Source organism: Ochotona princeps, chromosome 4 (genome assembly GCF_030435755.1).
Source record: "Ochotona princeps isolate mOchPri1 chromosome 4, mOchPri1.hap1, whole genome shotgun sequence".
Classification (NCBI taxonomy): Eukaryota; Metazoa; Chordata; class Mammalia; order Lagomorpha; family Ochotonidae; genus Ochotona; species Ochotona princeps.
The window spans coordinates 16,933,306-16,960,430 of record NC_080835.1 but is presented as its reverse complement, the minus strand read 5'-3'; the positions used below and the strand labels follow the sequence as shown (position 1 = coordinate 16,960,430).

At 53.6% G+C, this 27,125-nt stretch overlaps 1 protein-coding gene across 2 annotated transcripts in view; it reads left to right on the top strand.

The window, feature by feature from the left end:
• TSPAN18 (tetraspanin 18) overlaps positions 1-27,125 on the top strand; it is a 123,701-nt gene that overhangs the window by 85,848 nt on the left and 10,728 nt on the right. For both annotated transcript variants that reach the window (XM_004585383.2, XM_058663140.1), the window contains 2 exons: positions 19,818-19,901; positions 25,008-25,080. In XM_004585383.2, the coding sequence (XP_004585440.1) occupies positions 25,018-25,080 (63 nt within the window). In that variant the 5' untranslated portion in view covers positions 19,818-19,901; positions 25,008-25,017. The remainder of the gene's footprint in view (positions 1-19,817; positions 19,902-25,007; positions 25,081-27,125) is intronic.

Here is a 27,125-nt window from a genome sequence, read left to right as displayed (position 1 = left end):
CTACCTCCTAATAGCATCACATTGGATCACTTCTCAGCCTTTTGGCTAAAATCAAGTGTAGTGTCACATTGGGGATTAGGATTTCAATACATGAGTATATTTTTCCCCCCAGCTATCACCTGTGAGTGCTGGGATGCCTCTGGGGATGGAGAACTTACCTCCTTACCTGGAGAGCAGGTGTGACTCCTGCATGGCTGGCTTGGCATCAGGCAGTAAAGGGTCACTCCCAGCTTTCAAGGATGCTGAGCATGGCAGGTGATCCTGGAGACAACCTGAAAGTCTTGGCCAATTGATCCCAGTATCTTTTTCTTCTCTTCCTTGTGCAGATCACACAGGCTGTTGGGACTTGGTCACCTGCCTCTGGAGTACCCATGTCCTTAGCACTTGAAGGCAGGTTTGGGTAGCAGTGGAAAGCCACTGTGTTCTCACATGTACTATTTTCTGTGCCAGAGAGAGAGAGAGAGAGAGAGAGAGAGAGAGAGATAGGAGGGGGGAGCGCTGATGTCTTTCTTTTTTTACAATCACATTATAACTCTGGGCCCTGCCTTTGGGAGTGGAAAAGATAGGATTCAAGCCCCAGCAGCAGTAGTTCCGGGGAGGGTTGATGGGGCAAATGTTGGGAGCCATGTCTGGCACATGGTAAGCATGTATTATCTTCCATGTTCTTAGAAACAGTTAGCAGCAAATGCAGGAATGTCACAGAGCAAATGTAGACCCTAGGAGAGCCTAATGATACATGCATTATTGAATAATAACAGGCTTTTATATTGAGCTTACTGTATTCCAGTCTCTGGCTTCTATTATTATTATTATTATTATTATTATTATTATTATTATTATTATTGGAGTGGCAGAAAGAGAGAAGGAAATAACTCATGTCTGCTGGTATCAATCCCATGAGGCTGGTGATAGCTGGGGCTGGACCAAGCCAAAGCCAGGGCCAGGAATTCCATCCAGGCCTCTCGTGTGGGACTCAGTTCCATGAGCCATCGCAGCTGCCTCCTGAAGTTTGCATTAGTAGGAAGCTGGGGTCAGGAGCAGAGCTGAGCATTAGAAGCAACCCTGCAATGTGAGACACAGGTGCCCTAACTGGCCACTTGAGCGTTGAGTTTCCCACCTGTCCCCGGGCTCTGTTTGAACACTTTCTGTCTGCAACATAAGTGGCACAGAGATGATTAGCACTGTGACTGTGCAGGAAATGAGGCATAGAGAGGTGACTTTCCCGAGGGCACACAGCCATGAGTGCTGATGGCTGGGATACAGGGATACAGGGATGGGCTCAAGGGATGGGTACTGGTGCCATCTGCCCAGGACAGGCACCCTCTTCCACAGACAGACTTACAGCCAGGCAATGGTGCTCAAATGAAAGCAAAGCTAGGGAATTGCCACAGGGCTCATGGTACCTTAGAATATTGCTTGCGAGGCTCAGGGAGGTATGAGAGGAGGAGAAATTTAAATTGAAGCCAGGAAGAAAACGTGGCTAAGGAAGAGGCCAGAGGTCTGAGAGTGAGCAGGGCTCATTAGTGAGTCATCGCCATTCTCAGGTGAGTCCAGGGGCTCCTCTGGGGCAGCTCAGGGCAGCCCAAATGCTCCGTGCTGCTCCCTGAAGTTTTAGGGAGTAAAGATTTTTTTTCTGACATCCAAGGGTCCTGCATGGTCTTTTATTTTCTTTTTTCTTTTTTGTTAAGATTTGTATATAACTCCCCAACTGGCTACAGTGGACAGAACTGAGCTAATCTGATCTGTGGCCAGGAGCCAGTAGGTTCTTCTGGTGCAAGGACCCAAGGCTTTGGGCCATCCTCTGCTGCTTTCCCAGGCCACAAGCAGGGAGCTGGATGGGAAGTGGAGCAGCTGGGACATGAACTGGCACCCATGTGAGATCCCAGCACATGCAAGGTGAGGATTTAACCATTGCATTGGGTTAATGATCTTATTAAAAAAAAAAAAAGATTTATTTATTAATGTTGGAAAATCAAATTTACAGAGAGAAGGAGAGACAGAAAGATCTTCCATATGCTGGTTCAGTCCCCAAGTAGCTGCAACTGCCAGAGCTGAGCTGATCTGAAGCCAGGAACCAAAAGCTTCTTTTAGCCCCTTGCTCTGTGTAGTCTTAACCTGGAGATTCTGGATCTTCCAGAGTCTAACAGCAGCTTGGGGAAGCTCTAGATCTGGGTTCCCTGGGATCCTGTGTTTAGCCAGGGGCTGCAGGGTAGCTCAGGGTATGTGAGCCATTCCCACAGCTGAAATAAGAGGGACACACCAAAGCAGCAGGTCAACCCTGGGCTGGGGGAAAGTAAAGAAGCTACCATCCAGGGAAGAAGCACTGGGCGAGGCTGACATATTTGAAAATCCAAAGTGGAAGAGATGTGGCTGGAAGTTGCCTCTCTCTAATGCCTGGAGGAGCAGCAAAGTGTGGACTCCAGGGTGCTTGCTTCCTTCTGGAAAGCTATAAATGAGACACCCGAGGGGGTCTGCTGGGAAGTGCTGCCCTGACTTGCAGGCACATGGTTCAGGGACAGGAGGGGTCTGCTGCCTGGTTACAGATGCCTCAATCTGCAGAGCTGCTGGGCCAGTAAAGGACAGAACAAGGGAGCAGTAAGGGGTGCTGGCATGCAGACACGGCCATCAGCCTCAAGGGCCACACTGCTCCGGGCCCAGGGATGACTGCAGCTCACTACTGCAGAGTGGGGATGGCTCAGCCAGCTGCTCCGCAGGAGGTGCTGGGTTGGAGGGAGACCTCCCTGTGGAGAGTACAGAGTACGAGGCCACACTCCTATCCCACCATGGAGCCGAGCATGCCTTGGTGAGCTCCTCCACAACCCTCAGCCTCAATCCTCTCACCTGTGAAAAGGGCCACAGGCCTAGTGTTGTATAAAAGGCCCAAGAGCTACATTTGTTTTACCCTTACCTCCCCAAGCCTGCAAAGCGACTTGGCAAGCAAGGTGACCTGGTAGCTCTCCAGAGGTGGGGGACTGCCCACCTGGGCCTCTGAAAGTCACTGGCTTTTGTGACTTTGTTTTCTAGTGCAGTGTTGCCACGTGCCAGGGGCTAAAGGTCTGATGCCCTGATCTCATTTGGTCCTCCTTACAATAGTGCTGCAGGTTGACCCATTATGCTGCCGTGCTGCCCCCACACTTCACAATCTCTTAACCACAGTTACGTAAGCTGTCTGGCCACAGGGTATGGCAGGCCTGAACAGGGCCTGATGTTACTGATGCATTGCTGCTGTGACCTTGCCAGGTCTTAAGTTCATCTACCAGCCTTGGGGCTGGGCAGGGGCTAGGTGGGCAGCCAGAAAGGGTGGCCTGAGCCCAGGGCAGCAGGCAGCATTGGCATGGAGTGCCAGCAACAGCAACCCCTGAACACCCCATCCTCACCCTGCACTTGTGTTATAGTCTGTCTTGCTGGGCAGCTGGGGTCCCTGGAGATCTCAGTGCAGCAGTGGCAATGGTGGGGCTGGTGGGAGATGGAGGTGGTTAAAAGGTCACAGCCACTGCCTGAGCCATCTTGGCTTTGGCCTTAGAAGAAAGATGGGGGCTGGGAACATTCCTGTCTGCTCCAGCCCCTGTAAAGTCTGCTCACAGTAATCATGGAGTTCTGGGGCATTCCCAGTCCTCCTAATTAGTATTAATAGGGGCTGGTGTGCTGGCTCGTCCTGGGAAAACATTTATCTTTGTTTGCCTTCTTCCTGATTTGAGCCGCCTTGTACCTGCTCACTCTGCCTCTCTCTCTCTCTCTCTCTCTCTCTCTCTCTCTCTCTATCTCTCTCTCTCTCCAGACCCCCACTCAGGGGCCTCTACCCCTGCCCACGAGGCTCACACACAGTCATCACAGTCATATGTGCCCATGGACCAACATGTCCCTAGTACACACACATGCACACCCAGACACACATACACACACAAACACATGTGACCACACAAGAGACTATGTCGTTCGATTCTGGGTTAAGAGATCACTCTGCTGCCTAATGCAATGGCCTAGTGGATAAATCCTTGCCTTGTACACACCAGGACCCCATGTGGGCACCGGTTCTAATTCCAGCTGCCCGGCTTCCCCTCCAGCTCCCTGCTTGTGCCTGGGAAAGCAGTCGAGAATGGCCCAGAGCCTTGGGACCCTGCATCCATGTGGGAGACATGGAGAAGACTCCTGGCTCCTAACTTCAAATTGGTTCAGCTCCAGCCCCGGACATTGTCGCCACTTGGGGAGTGAACCAGTGGATGAAAGATCTTTCTGTGTCTCTGTCTCTCCTTCTCTCTGTATATCTGAACACCTTAGCTCCAGCCATTGCGGCTGCTTGGGGAGTGAGCCAGCAGATGGAGGATCTTTCTGTGTTTCCTCTCTGTGTATCTGCCTTTTCAGTAAACCAATAATAATAACAAATCTTTAAAAAGAAGCAAAAAAGAAAGGATCATTTTGCTAAGCAGAGTCCCCAAAATCTATCCAGCATTTCAGGCTGGCTCCCAGCATGCCTCAGCAATGCCCTTAGAGACCCTGACCACACACTGGAGAGGAGTAAAGCTGACGTTTCTTATGTAGTGATGGCTGCTGAGCCTGTGATGAGAAACACAACCCAGGATGATGCTTTTTAAATGGAGCTGCAGGCATGCACAAGGCCCTGGGGTATCGCTCCATCAGCCAGGGAATGCATGTGCCTCAGGGCTAGCCATGTGTGTCTGGTTAGAACATCATTCTCCCTGAAGACTTGCAACACCTTGTGTTTGTATCAAAACAAATGTGGATCGATTTAGAAGCAAAATGCACACCAAGTATTGTAGGAGGGCTGCGAGAAGTGATAGGTAGTGATGGGCAGCTCTCTTCCTGGGCTAGCTAGCCCAGACTTCCAGAAGCGCAGGAGGACTGTGCCTGCAGAAGGCTAACCCGAAAAAGTGTCTGATTGCAGACTGGAAGCCAAGGCTCCATTCTGCAACCGGCCTGGGGATCCTGCTGTCCCCGTGTTGGGCAGTGGTTAGGCACCCAAGACTCTGAAGCCAGGCTGTCTGGATTCAAACCTAGCACCATCTAGCTGTGTGACCCTGAGCCAGTGCCTTCTCATTCTCTGGGCCTCAGTTTGCACAGCTAAAAAGTAGGGGTAGTGACAGCACCACCGCGCTGGATTGTAGGAGTCAGCGAGTGAACCAGGTGACCTGGGCAGTCAGCTGTGGGAACAGCTCTGGGTACTGGCTGTGTTTCCCAAGCTGGGTACCCAGCTAGGTACTGTTCCACTGAGCTGGTTCTGCACCTGAGGAGGGGCCTCCCTCTCAGGCCCTGGCTTCTCAGAGGCCAGCCAGTTGGAGCCCTATGGAGACCAGCCACCCTCTGGCCAATCAAGCTGCTGGGCCACCATTATCTCAGGGTGCATGTGCATACAGCACCTCTTGGAGGGGAGAGATTTGTTTGGGCAAACCTCTCCAATGCTGTTGAGTAACCCCATATACATTTCAAAGGGAAACAGAGCCTTTGGAGTAGCACAAGGCAATGGCCATGTGCAGAGAAAGAGCAGACCTGGGCCCTGAACCCACATAGGTTGGCTCAGTCCTAGCCCCTAGCTCAACTGGAGCTCTTCTAGGGGAGCTCCTGTGAACCCAGGAATGAATATGTCATAAGGTTGTCGGAAGGCCTTGGTGAGTCTGTGGAAGTACCATCCATGGCCTGCCATGAGGGGGCCAGTCACGTGAACCCCCGTGTAACTCCACTCATGGCTCTGAGCTTTCTCCACCTATTCCACTCATCCCACCTGGCAGATGAGATCCTGTCTGCCTCCAGGGTGGGCATGGGGTAGCGGGCCTGCGGGGCACACAGGCAGGAGACCCTGGTCTCCTGTGTCTCATAAGTGGCCCTGGTTCTCCTGTGGTCTCAGGCTGTAGGCAGTCGGAATCCAAGTTCAACTTCTAGTTTGTGTCTTGTAGGATTACTAACCTTGGCAAGCCCTGCTGTTTCCAGTGGAATGTCTTCTTAAGTGCCATTTCCTATTCTGAATTGCACCCTGCAGGAGGCCCTTGGTCATGACCACAGGCCAAGTTCAGAATCCTGGCTGACACATTAAGGTATTGGTCACCCTACTTCCTGGATCTTTGGAGACTAGAACCCAGCTCTACACAACCATAAGGGCCCTGGAGTCACCCTAGCAAGACTCAGGTGTGAGATGACCTGGCCAACAACACAGGGCACCAAGGGGGTGGGGGTGGCCCAGCCAGGGGCAGCCGGCTCCCTGCCCCTAGCTGCAGCCTGCCCAGTCTCGGCCTGCCCCTGTGGTCTCTGCAAGCTGGCCGGCTGCTTCTGCTGCCTGGTTAATGGGCAGCTGGGGGAAATGAAACACCTAGCCCTTGCTTCCTTCTCCCAGCAAGGAGTTGCCCAGGAGCGCCTGCTCCCAGCGGGGCTCCACTGTCCTGACACTCCCTCCTTTGGGCAAGCAGGCAGATTTGTGTGTCAGCTCATAATTGCATGGCCCCTAAATCATAGGGGTTGCCGCCCTCCAGGCACGGCTTGGGGATTGATGTCCAGGCTCCCATGAGACCAGGATGCCTTCTAGTTGAGTTTTAAACATACAGCCTTCCCACCTCGCCAGGAAATGGTGTGTGTGTGTGTGTGTGTATTCCCCAGCTCAGAACCAGCCACACTATGTGGTGGCCCTCGTAGCCTTCAGCAAGTGACTCCCGAGATCTGGCACCTAGGAGGCACAAGGCTGACCCTACCTTTTCTCTTGCTTCATCCGTGTCATTTTATTTTCACTAAATTTCTTAGCTCTGTAGCCCTTCTGTGGGTTTACTTTCACATTTTTTAAAAAAAGTAATTACTCATTTATTTGAAAGTCAGAGTGACAGAGAAAGAGCAAGAGCTGCCATGCACTGGTTTACTCCTCAAATGCCCTACAATAGCTGGGGCTGGGCCAGGCAGAGGCCAGGAGCCTGGAACTCCTTCCGGGTCTCCCATGCGAGTGGCAGGGGCCAAGTCCATGGGCTGTCACCAGCTACCTCCCAGGGCACATCAGCATGAAGTTGGATCAGAAGTAGAGTCGCTGGGACTCAAACCAGGGCTCTGGGATGGGATGGCAGCATACCAAAAGGGAACCCAGCCCACTACACCTCAATGTTCACGCCTACATTCACATTTTTAAGTCATGGCATTGACTCAATAAATATCCAGCCGGCCATTTCCGTGTCTAAAAAGAACAAGAGCTGAATTCTCAGATGGGGAGCCTCCAGCGCCCAGCTGGCCCAGGAAGAGTGAGTAAAAAGCATGCCCTTGGGATGATGAATGATGACCAAGGGCCACAGGCATGGTGTGCATTTCTTCTAACTCCCCATGATCCCTGAGACTGCAGAGTACCCAGAAGCTCAGACAGGCCAAGGCCACACAGGCAGCAAGAGGGGTAGATGGTTGCATGCCGGTCCCTCTGATGTCCTTGGTCGCTCTGTATGCTGCCTCCCCAGGGCAGGCCAGTGGAGTCAAGGAACTGGTGCAGCATCACATAGCTGGTGAGTGACATGCAAGGCTTAGTGTTTGGGGCTCGAGACTCCCACAGCCATGCCCCTTCTCGCTCTGGAGGGCTCCAGACTTGGCCTCCATGAGCTGAGGGATGTCTTGAGAACCCTGGGAGGTCAGATGTTGGCCTGAGTTCAAATCCAACTTGAGAGTTTTGTGGACTTGGGCGGATTACATCACCTCTCTGTCACCTTACGTCACCTCTTCCAGCTTCCTTGGGCTTAGGAACGTATCTACATCCTGTGTTGTCGAGAGCATAGGGTGAGTGAATAGACGCTGAGTGTTGAGATCTGTGGCTGGCACTCAGCACACTGCCTCTGTCGGTTTTCATCACCACCATCACTGGCATGTCCACTCGCCCTTCCCTGTGGCCACAGAGGACATGAACAGCTTGTTTCTGCCAGACTCCAGCCTCCCTACTCCTAGGGAATCCTGGCAGAGACCTCCATTAGCACAGGAGGCTAAGTAGAGGACACTCTCTGAACTTGTAATAGTGAGGATAGGTCACTTGGCATCCACAATGGCCTTGGAAAGGGAGCCAAGGACCGCAGCAGGCAGGCTGACCACGGAAGCCAGAACAGGATTTGCTACTTCTGCTCCATGTACCTGACTCCACCTCTTGGCCTGTCCAGCCAGCAGCCTGCCCAGCACTCACAGAGTGGGGTAGTGGGGGAGTACCTCCTGTTGGACAGGCCCTCTGCCTTTGGCCAGGTTTAGCTTCTCTGGGTCCTTCATCCTCTTTTGTTGGCGAGATCTCATCCCTGCTTTTCAGGTGCTGCCCTGGCATCTCAGGAGGCCTCGCCAGATCCAGGAGATCCAACCACACTCCACCTGCTACCCCTCTCCTTACCAGTAAGCCGTTGCACGATGTTGTGATTGCTAGAACATTCCCTCATCCCTACGCCAGGGCATTGTTCACCCTCATGACAGCCCTGCGAGGTGATGCTGTTTCTAGCCCTGTGTACAGATTTGTTCCTAATGGAAAGGCAGATTTACGGAGAGAAGGAAAGACACAGAGAAAAATTTTCCCTTGTGGCCACAATGGCCAGAGCTGGGCCGATCCAAAGCCAGGAGTCAGGAGTTTCTTTCAGGTCTCCCACATGGGTACAGAGTCCTAAGGCTTTGGGCCATCCTTTACTGCTTTCTCAGGCCACAAGCATGGAACTGAATTGGAAGTGGAGCAGCTGGGACATGATGAACTGGTGCCCATATGTAATCCTGGCTCATGGAAGACAAGGATTTAACCACAAATCTAGTGTGTTCAGAATGAGGCTGCGGGGGCTCAAAGAGGGGCAGCCTGGACCCAGGACTTGTACACAACGCCCTGGACACATGGGTTTCTTCTCTTCTCTGGCTCCTTCCGTGGTGCCCAGTGCTCACTCATGGGATAGAGCAAGTGAGGGTTTACTAACAGGAAGAGCAAGACCTGAAGAAGCCAGTAGTGGCTGTGGTCATTCTTGGTACAGGTGAAGCTTCCAGAATCTAACCTGAGGGTCAGAAAATGTCAGATTTTGGATTGGAGGATGCTCCACAGGCCAGATCCGTGCAGACCTGCCACAACCTCCAAAACTCCCCTCATCAGGTACACTTCCGGGTGCGAGCATTTGGGCTGAGGGATCCTCAGCCCGGATGATGATTTTGCTGGAAGCAGGCGGATGCTGTCCCGGTGCCTGGCAGATCCGCTGCTTGCTCAGCCTAGAGGGAGACAGCGGCACGTCTGAACTCTGTTGCTGGAGCTCTTGGCCGGCTCCTCCCCAAGCCCTGACGCACATCTTTCTCTATGTCTTGGGACACAGCTGGGCTATTTTTTTTTTTTTTTTTTGGAAAGAGAAGGAAACAGACTCCCTGACCCCTCCTGCTCCCCAGCGGGGGCTGTGACCCCCACCTCACTCTGATTCATTTCCTTGAAGGCCTTTCTTAGCACTGTGGGGCACTTCTCACATGGTCTCCCATCTCTGCCTGGTTCTCCTGCCATCCTTCGGGCTCTGAATACCTGCAGTGAGTCTTGTGGGTAGGGTCCTGCCTGTGATGGCCTCTAATTGGGCTAGGTGACTGGTGCTACATGCGGTTGCCCTGGGAAGACATTGGGTCTGCTGTATTGATTACCAAGCCAGTGTAAGGGTGGGCCTGGGTTGGGCCTGATTCCTGCTCCCATGACAGTTCTGGGGCCCTGGAGGTTCAGGGAAGATAACCACAGGGCTGGAGGCTGTGGGGAGAAGGAGAGGCCTGTGGAACAGGGATCCTGGCACCTTGAGGAAGGGAGGCACCTGTCACCCCTGGCTGTAGGGGCCTCTGGGTCAGTAGGCCCTTGCACCCTGACATTACTCAAGCATGAGGAGATGCTGAAAGGCCCGAAATAAACACAGATCCACCTGGAGCCAGGGAGCTCACTGCAGAGAGCAGGTGGTGATTGCTGGGATGGTGACAGCAGCTGGGAGAGTTGAGGGCACCGTGAAATTGGCAGGAAAATGGAAACCAGGCGCCTGGCTCAGATAAACCCAGGCACAGCAATTGCTGTGTTGACTGCGGCTACAACGATCATGGCTGCTAGGCACTCCTGCCCCTCTCGGGGTCCCTCCCCCTAAAATCTCGCTGGGCTCTGCTACTCCCACCTCATGTCCTGTAAGCGGAACAAAATGAAGAGCTCAGCAAGCTGTCAAGTAGATTATCCACGCTGAGCCATGTGGGCCCCAGGTGGAGCAGGAACGACTCGAGCAGGATGCCAGAAAGAACTTCCACCCCAAACGAAGAGGCGCAGGAGTGAGGTGGTAGGGTTTGTATGGAGGAGGGGCAGGGCTTTGGAGGAGTTACTTGATGCAGGCAGGGGTGTTGACTCAATGCTGTCATATGTCTTTTCCATGACACTAATGTAGTCAGTCAGGTGGGAAGGTGGCCAGTGGATGTCCCTCAGTGTGTCTGTGTGGTGTGTATCTGTATGCATGTGAATCTGTACAGTGTCTGGCTGTACACACACGTGACAGACACAGGCAGACACAGTTGGACGCTGCACATGCTGTGTGCGTGTCTGTGTGGCTGTGTCTCAGAGCTGCCTATGGACATGCACATGCCTGTGAGTTCCTGTCCGTGTAGTTGTCTGCGTGGGGCTGTGTGTGCCTGGGGCTGACTCAGCTTTGTCACTGAGTTGTTGGAAGAACTTCCTCTTGTTGTCCCAACGCGGGAGGATCTGGACCAAGTGCCAAGATGAAGAATAGATCTTAAATATGAATCTGATTACTTGTGATTCTCTAACTTTCTCAAGTTGGGCTGTGAGGAATCCTGACAAGGGGCACCAGCTCTGGAGTTAGCTGTTGAGGCCTAAGTCAGGTCCCTGTCTCAACAAGCCTGTTCTGAACTTTTCCTCCAAGAGCCTCAGTTTGCAGCTTCGTAAGATGGGGGCAGTGGGGCCTCCCAGACAGGACGTTAGAGAACAAGGATTATTTCGTCCTTTGAGAGCAGCTGCTACACCGTTGGTCACTGGGGAGAGCCAGGCTTCCCTGGCCCACCTGCGTGGGGAAACCGCCCCGACACACACACACGTGTGCATGCGCATACACATTTCACATAAACATACATATGAATCTATGCTTGCATTGTGCACACATGAACTCATGTGTGCATTGTGCACACTTACACATATGCACACATGCATTGGCACCCTTATCTCTGGAATTTTGGATTTCACCCACTTCCCAAGTGCCAAACACTACCCATCTTCTGCCCCACGCTGGACCCAGCGAGAAAAGCCAGGGCCCTAGGAGCCCTTTTCTATTCTAGAGTGGGAAGCCCCGGAAGCTCCCCCAGCCCCTCTCTCTCTTTTTTTTTTTTAAGATTTATTTATTTTTATTACAAAGTCAGATATACAGAGAGGAGGAAAGACAGAGAGGAAGATCTTCTGTCCGATGATTCACTCCCCAAGTGAGTGCAACGGTCGGTGCTGCGCCGATCCAAAGCCGGGAACCAGGAACCTCTTCCAGGTCGCCCACGTGGGTGCAGGGTCCCAAAGCTTTGGGCCGTCCTGGACTGCTTTCCCAGGCCACAAGCAGGGAGCTGGATGGGAAGTGGAGCTGCCGGGACTAGAACCGGCGTCCATATGGGGTCCCGGGGCGTTCAAGGCGAGAATTTAGCTGCTAGGCCACGGCGCCAGGCCCCAGCCCCTCTCTCTTTACCCGTGTCTCAGACCTGTGCCCTTTCTCACCCAGTTCCCAGGCCCCCTTAATATCCGTGAAGCCATTAAATATTTAAATACAAGTGGGGTGGGCTAGGTTGCCCCAGCAATGGCCCTGCATATTTTGGGATAGATTCCTATAGGAAGTCTTTCCAAGGGCCCCAGGGGAGGTGAACTGTGGGGAGGCAGAGAAACAACCAGAGACTGGAGGTCAGACAAGGGACGGGTTTTGTCCAAGGTGCCAGGGTCAGGCCGCCATCCAGCCTGCCACTGCATTCTTAACACCACCTGCTCTTGTTGGGCACTGGCCAGCAGGGAGGGACCCTGGCACTTGGCAGCCAGGCACCTTCCAAAGTCAGATCCCCTGCCTCCTCTCTCCTTCTCCATGCCTCAATTTACCCCAAGGCAATTCTGGAATATTCACGCCCTCCTCACCCAAACACAGATGGTGTTAAAACAGTGCTTACGCTGCTCCTGGCACTCCAAAAGCAGATGACTGTAATTAGTGATCCCCCTCCTGGGAGGCACCACGTCCCCCACCTCTGCCTCCTACCCCTGAATGCCCCAAGGAACTCCAAGAAGTAGAAGGAACAAACAACCCAAAGCCACCAAAGGGCTTCTCGGGAATGCCTGTCCCAGTCACCTGGCTTCCTCTTCCCTGCTGTCCTGGTGTGAGGGCCCCAGGCTCCTGCCTTGTGCAAAGCCCACCTTTCTGAGGGGGTAACCTGGCTTTGCCCAGACTGTGTGGTGAGCACTGGGGTGGTTGGGCACCTGGACCACACCAACCAGCCCTGAGCGAGCTGCAAGGCTCCCAGCAAGTCCCATGCCCAGGGTGCCAGTCTCCTGGGTGTACAATAGGTGAGCTTTGTGCTGTACCTTCCTCCGCCAGGATCTGATTCCATGGCAGCCCAGGCCGTGGTGGGGAAGGGCCCTCTAAATGCTATGAGGACCCAGACTCGCTCCATACACGCTCCTGTAGGAAGGGCATGAGGCCAGGTCTGTGAGATTGTCCAGTCCAACACCTCACTAGCTGGTATTGTCTGGGAGTCTGGCTTGGCTGCTACTGGGAATGCATATAGGGGCTTGACTGGCAGATACCCCCCACCACCAGTTTGTCTAGAGCCCTAGGGACTCCCACTCTAAGGTCAAAGGAACCCAAGGCCCCTCCCTGCACCCACAGAACCCCCATCTCAGGGCTGGAACCTAGAAGGTTGAAGGTTGATGAGCTGCCAGGGATTGGGGGAGGTTGGTTCTAGACACTGTCCCCCTCCCCCATACTGCTGCTGTGCACCCACCCAGACTGGCTACCTGCTCCGGGAAGGAGGACAGCTACAGTCACCTACCAGGCTGTCTTCCCAGAGAAGCCCCCTGCCCTGTTCCATACACATCTGTTGTAGATTCTGCCCCACTACCAGCAGGGTAGGGTAGGGTGGAGGTAGTTGGAGGCAGGTGGGGCTGCTAAGGTAGCCTGCCATCCCTCTCAGGATGAGCCATGCTCTCATCCCAGGCTTTGTGGATGGATCTGTGAACTCGGGGCAGTGTAGCAGCGGGTCTGCATCTTCACCTTGCCTCCCATTAACTCAGGTTGACCATTGCTGTCTCCCAGTGCGGACGCAGCCTCAAGACCCAGAGAACATGCTGCAGCGTTCCTCAAACCCTAAGCGCGCAGAGTCCCTGGCCAGCCAGCCCTTCAATTTCCTGTGTGAATCAAGAAGCTTTTACTATTCTCTACTGCAAATTAGATCTTGAAAATATTTCGATAACTCCATGAATATAATTGATTTCCCTTTTCATCCTGTGTATTGTGCGTTAAGCGTTCAAATGGGCTCTAGAGGCCTCCAAATAGCCCAGTGGTGGCAAGAGGTGAAGAACCCAAGGCAGGTGATCTGACTGCTCTGAGCCCAGTTCAACCACAGTGCAGTCGGCAGATCACCTGCACAATCTCATGAGGACCCATCTGCCTTTAGTTCATGGTCAGGTACAAAGTAGGGGCTGACTTAGCACAGGCTCCGGTGGCCATGAAATTTCCCAGAATCTTGTAGGAGGCAGCCTGGAGAGTTATGGAAGCAAAACTCAGTCCAGGGGCAGGTATGTGGTGCGGTGGTTAAGCTGCTGGTTAAGGATGGCTGCATCCCACAGCGGCGTGCCTGGCTGTAAGTCCTGGCTCCGCTTCTGAGTCGAGCTTCTTACTGGTGCACACTCTGGGAGGCAGTAGGTGACAGCTCCCATGCTTGCTTGAGTTCCCAGCTCCCAGCTTACCCCTGGCCAAGTCCCAGCAGTTGTGGGATTCTCTTTCTCTCTACTTCTCCTTTACATAAAATGAAGAGGAGCACAGGTAAGAAACACAGACCCCAGGTAAGAAACAACAGCCCCAGCTTGTGTGTAAGACTGAACAAGGGGCATTGAGGTTTGGTGTGGTCCTATAGCGGTGACCCACGTCTGTGTGTGTGTGTTTGTGTGCGTGTGTGTGTGTGAAGTAGGCTGCAGGAACCGGGGACATGATGACACCTCTGAGCAGTCAGAGTGAGCTGTTGTTACAGAAGTTTTGGGGTTTACTGCTGGCCAATCCCCCAGGCTCAGGTCCAGCTCTCAGGCAGAATCTGTAAGGGTCAGCCCATCCTGTGTGCCTGTCCACTTGGAGTCCCATGCAGACCCGGCACGTACTCAATGGGGAATGAACCAAAGGCTCTAGAAGGGTCTTCCAAGGGTGACGTGGTTGGGAGGAAGGAGACCAGGGAAGCTGTGCAGTGGATGCCTCTGGACCCTGGGCAGGCAGCCAGGTGTAGACCCTTCCCCAGGGGCCCAGCCCAGGCTCAGGTACCCTTTGTTCCTGTCCCCTAGGGTTTCTGGCCACAGCCCAGCCTCTCTGGTTTCTGGTATGAAGTTGACCAGGCTTGTCTGCTTGCTGCCTCCTCACACCTACCTTGTCCAGCCTCCAAAACACTGGGCTGTTAGGACTCTTTCCAGGGTTGGGGGACAGAGTGTTGAGAGGCATCCTGGGGGATGGGCACAGGGGGTCTTCCCTGCCTGTCCCCCGCCCTCCTAGACCTTTCACCCCAGGCTCTCTTTCTGCTTCAGCCACCGTCCCCCCATGCCCGGATCCTATGTTGAGTTTGGACTCAGAGGCTGATCGTGTTGGACCCACAAGGTGACCATCTTTCCTCTGGGATGCTGCCCAAGTTCATGACGCCAAGGTGGACTTGCCCTTCAGCTCCTCGTGGTGGCTCAGCCAAAGTCTCTGCTTCAGGGTACAGAGTCTGGATCCCCAGCCAGGCAGGGCTTAAGACAAGGGAACAGAGGCCCAGACCTGGGCCAGTGACTTCTGTGAATGAGGTCCAGCCCTGGTGCCTGGGATTGGGGCTGGATGGGAAACCCCGACTGTGACATGGCCACTCACTGCATCCCTGCTGGATGGAACCCCACCCTGCAGCACATCCAGGGCTGACCACAAGGTCCTGCTGTGATGTAGCCAGTAGAAACCCACCTGTGGAACAGGGTGCCCACTTCCGGCATGGACAGGCCCAGTGAGGTCACGTGTGTCAGGGCCTTACAGAGAGCTGCATTCCTGTCTGTCTCAGGATGCTGCCCGGATCAGCAGGGAAGGCAGCAGGCAGGTTGACTGTCAGGAACTCCTGCCTCTGACCATGCTGTGTGACTCTGAGCCGCACCCGGCCCTCTCAGAGCTTGAGCCCCTGCAGTGTGAAGTGACAAGTGTAGATGTAGAGGGTCTTCTTCTCTGTGGCTCCTCAGATTGGGAACGAACACATGTGGGAACTCTGGGGAGGAGTGAGGGGCTAGAGATGAGACCCCATCCCTTCAAATGTCCCAACAGACATGGCTCAAGGGATCTAGGGGACTTGGAGAGAGGGTTTTCCACTTGGGCTCTAGCTGCACTCCACTGTGCTTTGACCAGGGTCCTGCTACACCTGGAATCCTGCATGCCAGGAGCTTGTTAGATTATACCTGCTGCCTGCCCAGCTGTCCCATGCCCTTTGCAGGTGCCATGGCCAGGCTTGTTCACAGGCCACCTGTCTCAGGAGGATTCCAGCCATGAGTGGGCTCCCATCACCCCAGAGCCCCTTGGCAAGAATCCTTGTTATTTCAAGCCTCAGGCACCGCCCCTAGAATGGATACCTTGCAGGTGATGGAGACACCTGCAAGTCTGAGTATGGATTCCTGCTGCAGCCCGTTGCAGCTCCCAAATCATCCTAGCCCCTGGGAGCCTTGGCTTTCCCACCTGTGAAAGGGAACAACACCATCTCCTCCACTGAGATTTTCAGAGGTGGGAGTGAGATTACTGTAAGCAGATGCTTATGACCCAGTGCCTGGCAGCATCCTGGGCTCCTTAACCTTCATCCCCTCTGTGTCCTCCCTGCACACAGCCTCCTCACCCAGTTCCAGGCTCCCCTCCAGCCCCACCTGGCAGACAGCATTTCCTGTCTGTCCTGCATGCCCAGTATCCTGGATGCTGCTCCTGATTGATTGTCTTGTACCTTGGACCCAGCCCAGCCTGGCACTGGCAGGGGGCCTGGGGAGAGCAGGCATTGCAATGTGCTGAATGTGACTCCAGACATCATCCTCTTCAGTCCTCAAAATGACCAACAGCAATCAGGTTTGAGCGTCCCAGCCCCAGATGAGAAGCCAGCCTCATGAGACTCAGGGCACAGCCATGACACAACACAGAAGGAACCCCAGGGACCCTTGTGTTACTCTGCTCTGGGACCACAGCGCCTTCTCCTGGCTGGGACAGGGCACAAAACACCTCCTGGTTCTACATTTGCTTCCTCCACACCCCTCTCAGGCCACCTGCCTCCTTTTTCCTCCCTCCAGAAAGCATGCCCTGGGGCTGGGGGCAGAGAAAGTAAGAAGAGTGATTTATGAACAGAGCTGTGAAGCTTAATCAGAGAGTCCTCCTGGACCTCGGCTCCCTGCAGATGGGGCCGAGTCACCATCTGGGACAACGGGAAGGGGGAGATTAATACAGTTGTCTGGCCCAGGCGGGAGCCTGCTGCGGGGAGCCCTCAGGCGCAGCGTGACCTCCGGCCTTAGCCCGACCCCTCTCTGGGCCTCAGGGCTCCCATCTGTCAGGGGAAGGCAGGACTGGGTCATCCCCCTCCCCACCCAGACTTTCCCTCTGGCTCAGGGGAGGAGCTTGTTGGCTGGCTGACTGGCTCGCTGAGGTCACAGCTTGGAGTGAAGACCGAACCCTCTTTGTGGCACCCTCCCTGCTATCCAGCCATGTGGACCAGAGTCTGGTGTGGAACTCTGATCTGCAGCCCAGGTGCTAATCAGGTACATAAACTTGGACCTGTTCATGACTATTTCTGGCCTTCAGTTTCCTCATCTGTACAATGAGGTCATAACAGTCTGCTGGGTCAGGATTAAGCAACAGGATGCATGGGATTGAGCAGCAGAGGCTGGTCCATGGCTGATTCTGGAACCCCATCACTTTGCTGTCCAGCCCAGGTAGGAACCTTGAATCCTCTGAACTGGGATTGTCTGGGGGAAGGCGGGGGTGTCCATCCTGATGGAGCCACAAATCCACGCTTCCCTTAGCGTGACCCATTCATTGATCAGTGGTGGTGCAGGTTGAATATGCATTTACTTTCTGGCACACGTTGAGGCTGCTAAGAGAGGCTCATAGTGGGATCACACGTTGTTACACATTCCAGGCCTCCCCATCCCCCATGAAACCAAGAAGTCTTGCCTTTGATCATTCCAATTGCCAGAGCAGAACCCAGGATTCCCCACCCCCACTCCAGGGAGGGCAGTGACTTGCTCTGGATCTTGGTCTGGGGCTGTCCAGGGACACACAGTCCTGGACACTGCAGAAGGAGCAGAGATGGGGAGGAGGTGTGAATGTCACAGGCATTTCCCAGGTTGTCCTTGTCTGGGACAAGCATGAGCCAGGCATGGGATGGGGCTCCTCTCCAATCAGGAGAAGAAGGGAAAGGCTGGTGACACTGGGGACCAGAGCTGAGATGGGGCAGAGGAAGAGGAACGGTAAGAGATAACCATGACCTCTACCTGCTGCCTAGAATCCTGGGGTGGGGTGGCAGGGTGCAGCCTTTTGCCTGTACCTTGGGGATACCATCCCTGAGGCTGTGGCGATTTGCGCCCCCCCTTGGAGGGGGTCTGAGGAGGCTTCTTCTTGCCATGAATCATCCCTGGATGAAGGTGCAGCCCAAAGTTTCTAGGGCTCACCTGGACCTTGGGAGGCTTCTCGGCCCATTCCAGGGTGCACCTGCTGGGCATGTCCTGCTCCAGGCCAGGCTTCTAAGACTTCTTGGCTTCTGCCCCATCCTCTTCCCCAGCCCTCAATGTTTTTCTGGCTTGTTACCTAGAGTTCTAGAAGCAACTTGTGAGTCTCTGGAGGCTGCTTGGTTTTGCTTCCCCAAGCCTGTTTCTGTTTGTAAAAGGGGTCAGTAAGGCCCAGCACAGTAGCCTAGTGGCTGGGGTCCTTGCCTTGCATGTGCCGGGATCCCATATGGACACTGGTTCTAATCCTGGCAGCCCTGCTTCCCATCTAGTTCCCTGCTTGTGACCTGGAAAAGCAGTTGAGGATGGCCCAAAGTCTTGGGCTCCTCCACCCATGTGGGAGACCCGGAAGAGGCTCAGAGCTCTTGGCTTCAGTTTGGCTCAGTTCCAGCCATTGCAGCAGATAAATCTTTTTAAAAATGGGTCAGTAATTCAGTTACCAAGAAACTGTCCAGTGGATTCAGGAGGACATAGCTATTTAGTGGTTCTGGCCCCTGGGTTGGATCCATTGTTTACTGGACAGGTTGTATATTCGTGGAGAACTCCTGTCCCCACGGAGATGATGCAACAAGTGCACCCTCAAGGTATAATGCATACCACTTCCGAAGCTGGTGCACACAGTGCCAGAGCGGGTGGGTGCAGCAGAGCCTGCCCTGTGTGCATGCGTAGGCCAGACGGAGCTTCCAGCTCCCAGGCCACAGCAAACTCTCAGGGCAGAGGGGAGGTTCCTCTTACTGTCTACCCATCTGCCCCTCTCCACCGCTGCTCTCTCCAAAGACTTGCTTCACCATCGTCTTCTTCACTACCACCAGAACTGCACGAGTAGAGTGAGTTTTCTCTCCTCTGGCTCCTCAACCTTGTTATCACATGTGCTGCCTTTATCTCCTCTGGTATCCTGTCCCCACCAATAGAAAATGCCCATTTGCATCTATATTTCCTGATGTGACTCTTAGTCATGAGGAACACAGTATTCCTCAAATGAGTATTTCATGGGTCAACAGATGAATGCATGGAGGGAGAGAAAGGGGAATAGGAAGATGGATGAGTGGAGGGATGAAATGTGTGGGTGGGTGGGTGGATGGATGGATGGAGATGGGTGGATAGTGGGTGGATGATGGATGGATGGATGAGGGTGGATTAGATTGGAAGATGAATGGATATGAAAAGAAAAGGAAAGAGAAGGGGTGAATGAAGAGGACTTTTTGCCCCTTCACTGACCCCAGGCTAACTTGCACTTGAATGGGAAGGACTCTGAATAGGCAGGTGTGTTGAGATCTGGAAATGTCCCTGTTCCTCCCCTACACGAACACCTAGCACAGCCCCTGATCCCTGGGCCATGTGCGTTCCCGGGGACTTTCTCACAAAATAGTATTGAAGCAGGTCTGGAGGGGGAATCCCCCTCAGGTGTGCTGTAACACGAATCTCCATATGGGCTGGTTTGACTTTTGAAACTCTGATTCCCATGGCTGGCAACAGCCCTTTCGAGAACCTTCTGGTAAATCCCATGCCAAACCTAGGAACCTCTCCAGCTTCAAATTCCTCTCTTCCAAGCATTGGGGTTTCCAGGGAGGGGTGTTGCAAATCAGCCCACCATCTCCTCCAGCTCCCTGGTGCTGTGCAGCCAGGTTAACATAAAAACAGCTATAGCCAGAAACCACATGCTCATGGAGATGTAGCTCGCCCCGTTGTCCCAGTTAGGGTACCCACATGGGCAGAGGTGGGCACCACGGTGGACCACCCCAGCTGGAGCGTCCCCAGGTGCTGAGAGGTTTTCATTAGTTCTAATGGGTTGTGATGAGTAAGACCCGGTCCCTGGGCGTGTGCTTTGGGAACGGGATGGGAGGGATGGCGGGTTTCATCCACCACTCCGTATTGATCTGTGGGAGTAATTGAAGATTTTCCTTTCTAGGACAAACTGGGCTGACCAAAGAAGCAGACACGAGCCTCACTGGCTGTGAGACCCCATCCTGCTGACGCCTGAATTACTGCCCAGGTGATCAATCCACAGTCGCCTCGCCTCTGCCCTCTCGGAGCCCCTCCAGCCTGCCTGAGGGACCCGTCTGCCCCTTCGCCTCTCATGGCACTGCCTCTTGCCCTGCCTTCCTCTCCCCTTCTGACTGGCTTGGTCTAACTCTCTCCTTTGCTGTCCGTTTCCTCTCTTCCCATATGCATTTATCCGTTCGTGCACAGACTCATTCATTTCCTCTGGCTTATATATGGGGGAACTGTTGGGGACAGGCACCTCTTGGAGCGCAAATGTGCCCATGACCAGAACCATGAGGGTATTGATCAAAGCCTCCTGACCTTACTTCAACAAGACCTTCTTTTGTTTATTTGCTGATTTTTTTTTTTTTTATGTATAAGGTGTTTTGTTATTTTAAAGGCAGAGATGGCGGATGGGGCGGGGGGTCACTCTCTAAATGGCTGCAACAGCCAGGATCTCCATCTAGGTCTCCCACATGAGTACCAGAGACCTGATCACCACCTGCCAAGGCCTGCATTTGCAGGAAGCTGGGGCCAGGAGCAGGGCTGGGACTTGAACCCAGGCACTCAGATATGGCCGGGATATGAGTGTCTTGGCGTTTCCTCTGTTGTTATGCCAGTGGTATAAGTCGCCAAGGGCTGGATCTAGGTTGGTGCTCAGACAAGTAATGGCCTCTGAGAGAAGGTTCCCTGGGATTCCCTCCAAGTCTGCACATTTCCTGGCCCTTGTTAGGCTGGGGACAGGTGGACGCATCTGGGGTTGTTTGATTAATGCCTGTTAAGTGCAGGACTGTCCATGGCCAGATGAGATAAAACTGTGACAGGCTGAGCAGGAGTCTAGAGATCATGAGGACCAACCCAGGGAAGATCCAGGGCCCTCCCTCCCCGGGGGCCTCCCCAGACAGCTCCTGTGGCGTGGAAGGGCAGGCAGGACCTCAGCCCCTTCGTGCTCTCACGTAGGGAGTGAAAGTCACAATGAGTCAGTTTCTCTGTGACTTGGCTCTGCTTTCCATCCCTCGGGGCTCCAGGGTTTAAGGTTCTTGTCCACCTAAGAACGCTATCTCAGCAGGTGTCTCTTAAGCTTTCTCCAGAGCCTTGGTCCCACGGCCACCACTTCTGAGAAATGCAGCTTAATTGCCTCCAAACCGAAGACACTTAGTCTGATACTTCCCTGTTAATCTGGCCTATGATAATGGGTTCATTTCTGAGCCGTAGCTTGAAATATTGAGAACAGAGGCCAGTGCCATAACATAGTAGGCTAATCTTCCACCCATGGTACTGGCATTCCGTATGGTGCCAGTTCAAGTCCCAGGTGCTCCACTTCCAATCCAGCTCCCTGCTTATGGCCTGGGAAAACAACAGAGGATGTTTCAAGTCCTTGGAACCCTGTGGTTATGTGAGAGACCTGGAGGAAGCTCCTGATTCCTGGCTTTAGATCAGCTTAGCTCTGGCCATTGTGGCCATTTGGGGAGTGAACTAGCAAATGGAAGTTCTCTCTGATGGCTCAGAGTTCTCAGCCCATCCCTGCCCCTCCCCCCTTTCTGGAGTTTCTTCACGTTTGCTTCCTCTTTAGAAAATTAAATCAGAATTGTTTAGTTTCTAGAAGGTTCTATGAGGAGGCGGAACTAGTATCTAGATCCAGGCAGCAATTGGATGTCCATGTGTCTGTCATTCTGGTCTGTCCAATGGGCTGTAAAAATGTGTCTCCATCTTCAGAAGTCCTCTGTGGGTGGCGGGAGGCGCGGAGCTGGGGAGGGTTTTCTGTTCACTTCAGCCTGGCAGTGTCCAGGATGATGACTTGGAATGATGACCCAGGAGGCTGTCCCCATGGCCAGTGGGACCTAGAGTGGCAGGGCAGTGTGAAGATGGCACAGTGCCTTGCAGGAGGCTAAATGTGCAAGAATATTGGCGTGCAGTGAAAATCCTGATTAGAATGCAGCCAGAGTCAGAGAGGAGGAGGTCCAAAATCTGGCTGGGGCACTTGTCCGTGGGACCTTGGATGAGTGACCGCAGCTCCCCAAGTCTCGCTTCTCTCCCCTGAAGAATGCAGTGGCATTCCCTATTTCCAGGAGTTTGGAGGAGACCTTGCTGGGCTGCTGCATTCCCTGGCATGCACTAAGGGGCAAGATGTGCCCACTGGGGCTTGCTGGTGTTGGCGTTGGCTGCCTCGTGACATGTTCTGTGATCAGGGTATCCTGTACCTTCAGGAAGACAGTTCAGAGGCCGCGGAGGAGCATGCGCCCCCAGCTCCCACTCATCCAGCTGCCCTCAAGCTGGACCACTCAACTCCACATTCTATAATCCCCATCGCACCTTGGAGGTGGCTGGGGGCTGCTCCCTGGAGATGCGGGAGCGGCATCTCCTTTCATTGCAAGCTGAGCTTGCAATGACTTGACTATGGGATGTAATAAATCCAGGAGCCCCCTTGGGAGCTGCTATCTGCGTTACTTCTTAATTGCTCAACAGCCAGAAGCAGCAAACACAGGATCCCACCCTGGAGACAAGCTGTGCCCAGGCAGGCAGCAGGGAGGTCAGCGGGGCCTCTCCGGCCTGGTGTTGTTCTGCCTTCCCACGGCACCAGTGTCCCACTTAGAGCCCCAAGGAAGAAATTGACAGGTTCCCAGATCCCTTTTCTGTCATTTTACAGATACAGAGATCAGAGAGCGAACAGGCTCGTCCAAGGTCACACAGCAGTGACTCACAAGGCAAAAGCTTGGTCTGTTCTCTTCTGTCCCCCTCCAATTCAAGCAAAATCTTCAGGACACTGAGTCAAGTTCACACCATGATTTCCTTTATATGTGGCCTTGCGTTCATCGCTGGGTGCCTCAGTGCCTCGATGTCCACTTCTGAAGCAAGGAAAGAAAGAAAGAGAGAGAGAGAGAGAGAGAGAGAGAAATAAAGAAAGAAAGGAAGGAAGGAAGGAAGGAAGGAAGGAAGGAAGGAAGGAAGGAAGGAAGGAAGAAAGAAAGAAAGAAAGAAAGAAAGAAAGAAAGAAAGAAAGAAAGAAAAACAATGGGGTGTTGTCCCCAGACAGGGTGGCCCTGCTGGTATACCACCTGCTAAGCTCTTCTTCCACAGTGTCCTCCCTGTGGCTGCACAGGGCCAAGGGGCCCTCCTGGGAGCAAAGCCCTGCCCCATATCCACCCCTGGGGCCAGAGGCCAGTACCCCAAGCAAATGCCAAGTATGCCTGTCACCCCCCTCCAGGGCCCCAGGGTCTGAAAGCTGTCATGGCCACTGCCCTTCCCAGGTTGGCTGCTGGACAGACTGCAGGGTCACTGGTGGAGGCCATAGGAGGAGGGACAGCGAGGCCTCTGCCATGCTTCTGGGAGGAGTAATTGGCTTGGCTTACTGAAGGGGGTGTTGGTTCCTGGGCAAAGGAGAATGAGTGCCTACCATGTACCCAGGAGCTCTGACACTGCTTCCTACAAGCTGTGTGGCCTTGGGCAAATTCATCAGCCCCTCTGGTCTTCCATCTTCTGTCTCCCTGGTTGTTGCAGGAATTGAGATGATCTATACCAAGCAAGTGACACTGTACCTGGCTCCTGAAACACGGGCTGCTATGGTTGTTGTTTCTAAAAATAGTTATATATTTATTTACTTATTTGAAAGGGAGAGTGACCAAAAAAAGAGACAGAAAAAGAGAAATCTCCCATCTACAGTTCATTCCCCCAAATGCCAGAAAAAGCCAGAGCTGGGCCAGGCTGGAGCCAGGAACTCCATCCGGGTCTCTCATGTGGGTGGCAGAGGTTCAAGCGCCTGGGCCATCTTCCGCTGCCCTCCAAGGCACATTAGCAAGAAACTAGATGGGAAGCAGGGTAGCTGGGACTCGAACTAGTGCATTAACAGGAGATATCTGTGTTGTAAGTACAGTTCAACAGACCACACCGCAACTCCCAGCCCTCTTTGCTTTATTTGAAATTGACTGAGAATAGTTGTGTCTCGGGTGCAATGTGATGTTTAATGTCTCCAATATTACAATAATGCTTATGATGTTAGCACCATGTTTATGATGGTATTAATAAATAAGCCTCACAGACTCACTTACCCAACTTTGGGGATGAAATTGAGTCCAGCTGTGGCCCGTGGGAGGCCATAGAAACTGCAGAACTCAAAGAGGCACCATCTCCCTGAATCCATCCTCCCCCATGCTTTGCTGCAAGTCCTACGCTAATGGCACAACCAAAGGGAACTCAGGACTGGCTAGGAGGCCAGTCCTGCCCACCCCTGATGACCATGGGGCAGGGACACATTGTTGTCCTCTGGGTCTTAGGTGTTGCACCTGTCATGGGTTGTTACTCCTGGCCCTGAGCAGTGATGAAGAAAGTGTGGGTGCCTTGTCTCCTGTGGGGGCTGGGTTTGCCAGCTAGTGCCAGGCGTGCCATGGGGTACTTAGTTAATGCTGGCTGGACAGCACTGTGTTCAAAAACATACCACCTCCCTGCCTTGGGCACCCATTTAAGTAGGGATGGGGAGGTCTTGGGTAGGAGGGCCTGGTGAGCCCCACTTCCTGGTCACGCCCACTCCTTTCCTGACCACACCCACCTCACTGGCACCTGGGGTCAGCCCAGTCAGCCCTGTGGCTGGAGGGTGCATGCGTGCACAGGGCGCAGGGAAGTGTGTTGGGCCTGGGTTCTGATCCCAGCTTGTGGCCTGAGGTGCTGAGCCTGCAGGCAGAAGGCTCATCATACCTGCCATCTGTGAGCTGCCACCACCACCAGTTTGGACACCATGCTGGACCTCTGACCAAGCTCTCAGTACATCTCCACTGCTCTTCCTGGAGCAAGAGTCAGCTTTCCTCTCCAGTTTCAAGTGGGCAAGTCAATTTGCTCAGGGTCCCACAGCAAATACCATGCAGTCAATGCATAAACCGAGGCAGGCAGGATCCAGCCTAACCTCTGCTTCCTCCACCCCCACGGAACCCATCGCCACCCCCACAGAACCCATCTCCACCCCCCATGATACCCATCGCCACTCCCACATGCCAAGGCAAATTCTCAGCTCTCCTGTTCCCCAAGAGTGACTGCTGGGACCTCTCCGGAGAGGATCAGGGTGGCAGCTGTATTTCTGGGCAAGGTCCCCAGCACGGAGATGCTGAGGTGGCTTTGTGTCTCACAGGTGGAGCACCATGGAGGGTGACTGTCTGAGCTGCATGAAGTACCTGATGTTTGTTTTCAATTTCTTCATATTTGTGAGTATCCCTGGGTTGCCCCCGGCTCCCTGTTGGACAGGCATGGCTGCTTCTGCCTTGATAATACTCCTGTGGGGCTGTAGATCTGGGGCAGGACCAGAGCCAGCAGCGCTGGAGGCAGAACTTAAAAAGAGAGGGAATGCCCCACGGGTGGCCACCATACTCCCAAGAGCCCACCAGTGTCCCACAGAGCTGGGGCTGGACGTGCCCTGTGAAAAGTCGGGGATGCCATCCTGGGATGTAACTCCTGACAGGCAGAGGGGACAGAGAAGAGGGGTGGGGCCATCCAGAGGGAAGACACCTCCCCCAACTTCCCACACCACCACCACCTTTGTCTCATCCAGAGCTGCAGAGGCTGAGCAATGAGGCCACTGACTTAGTCAGAAACCACTCTGAGCTAGAAGGGCATCCAAACAAAGCCAAGGAAGTTTCCATCCAGCTCCCCTCTTAGGGACTCAACAGGTGGCTGACCTTAGCAGGTGCTTGGGAGAGTAAGCCAGGGTAGGTTACTGAGAGCCAAGAGCACGCAAGCTCAAGCCCTTTTTCTAGCCAGCCTGTAGGTCACGCAGGGTAGGAAGTGACAGGTACACCCAGGGGGCCCAGAACCTTCTGGAAGGTTCTGCTGAGGCCTGGGCAGCCTCCCGGGGGCAGAACTGTTGACTCTCCTGACTGAGTCAGTCTTTCAGATTTTATACATTCAGTGCTGCTGATGTCCTGCAGGGTCCACGCCTGGAGGCGGGGGAGGGGGGACAGAGGCCTCCCTCTCTGGCCCTGACTCACCCTCCTCTCTCATATTTTTAAAAACATTTTTATGAATTTCTGTTCTCTTGAAAGAGAATGGAGAATGTTCCCAACCACTGATGCCCCCCGCCCAGAGGCTCACAGCAGCTGGGACTGGACCAAGCTGAAGCCAGGAGCTGGGGAATCCCTCCAGGTGTCCCATGGGAGTGACAGGGTGCCGGAGTCCAGCTCCGGCCCGGGTTTGGAACTCGTGAAGTGTGCATGGCGTCGGCGCAAAGAGAGAAAGAAAGAGACGGACCACTAGGATTCCATGATGATTGTGGACTATGCAATAAAGCCGTCCGCTTTATTTATACAGAATCAGTCAAACTCTGGCTCAGACTTTTTACGTCATGATCAAATGGGTGTTGCTAAAAATAATTCTGCCATTTGTTTCACCTAAGGCAAGCTCAATCAGTAACACATACCTCTTGAATCAGCTAAGGGCGGAAATGTAACGCAGGAGGCAGGACCCAAAGATCAAAGGAAGAGGGAAAGAATGGGTTTCCCCTATACCTGGAGACTAGCACCCTTGATTAGCATAAGGTCAATGGAAGAGGATTCTAAACAAAGGTAACTGCTATGCCTCTGATTAGCATAGGATCAAAAGGGGGAGTTAACACCCCTGATCAGTATATTGCCAATGAAGGCAGCTGTGACAGCAATAGGTAAAAACCTTTTTGCTAAAAGCGAATATCAGTAACATCAACTTTCAAGCTCACATAGATACTACACGTTAACCCCGCAGGGGCAGACAATGCCTAGGTAGATTACTGAAAACTCAGTGGGGAAGCCGGGTGTCCGGCAATGGAAAGCGGGCTGCATTCAGGTGATCAAAACAACGTCCCCGCCGTAGCCCTGCTCAGCGGGGGGCTCCTTCGCGGCCCTGCCTGCAACAGAAGCAATGCTCCTCACACCTTCCTGTCTTCCACATCCATCACACGGACCCCGGCAGCAGGGACCCCAGTTATTTGAGTTATTGATATTCCTGCTGCCTCCCAGGGCGCTGGAATTGGGAGCAGAGCTGGGACAGGAACCCAGATCTCCCCTATGGGATGCAGGCATCCGCCTATGAATTAGACAATCTAGCCTCTTCCATATATGCTTGCTACCCTAAAAAGAGCCAGGAGCACTGAGGACTTGAATTCTAGACCCAAGTCCTCTGCCCCGCGGCATGATTCAGACAAGCAAATCCCTCCTCCAGTCTCAGCAGCCGCACAGCCCAGGGCCATCTTAGCCCATGTCTGAGTCCCCTTCGAAGCAGC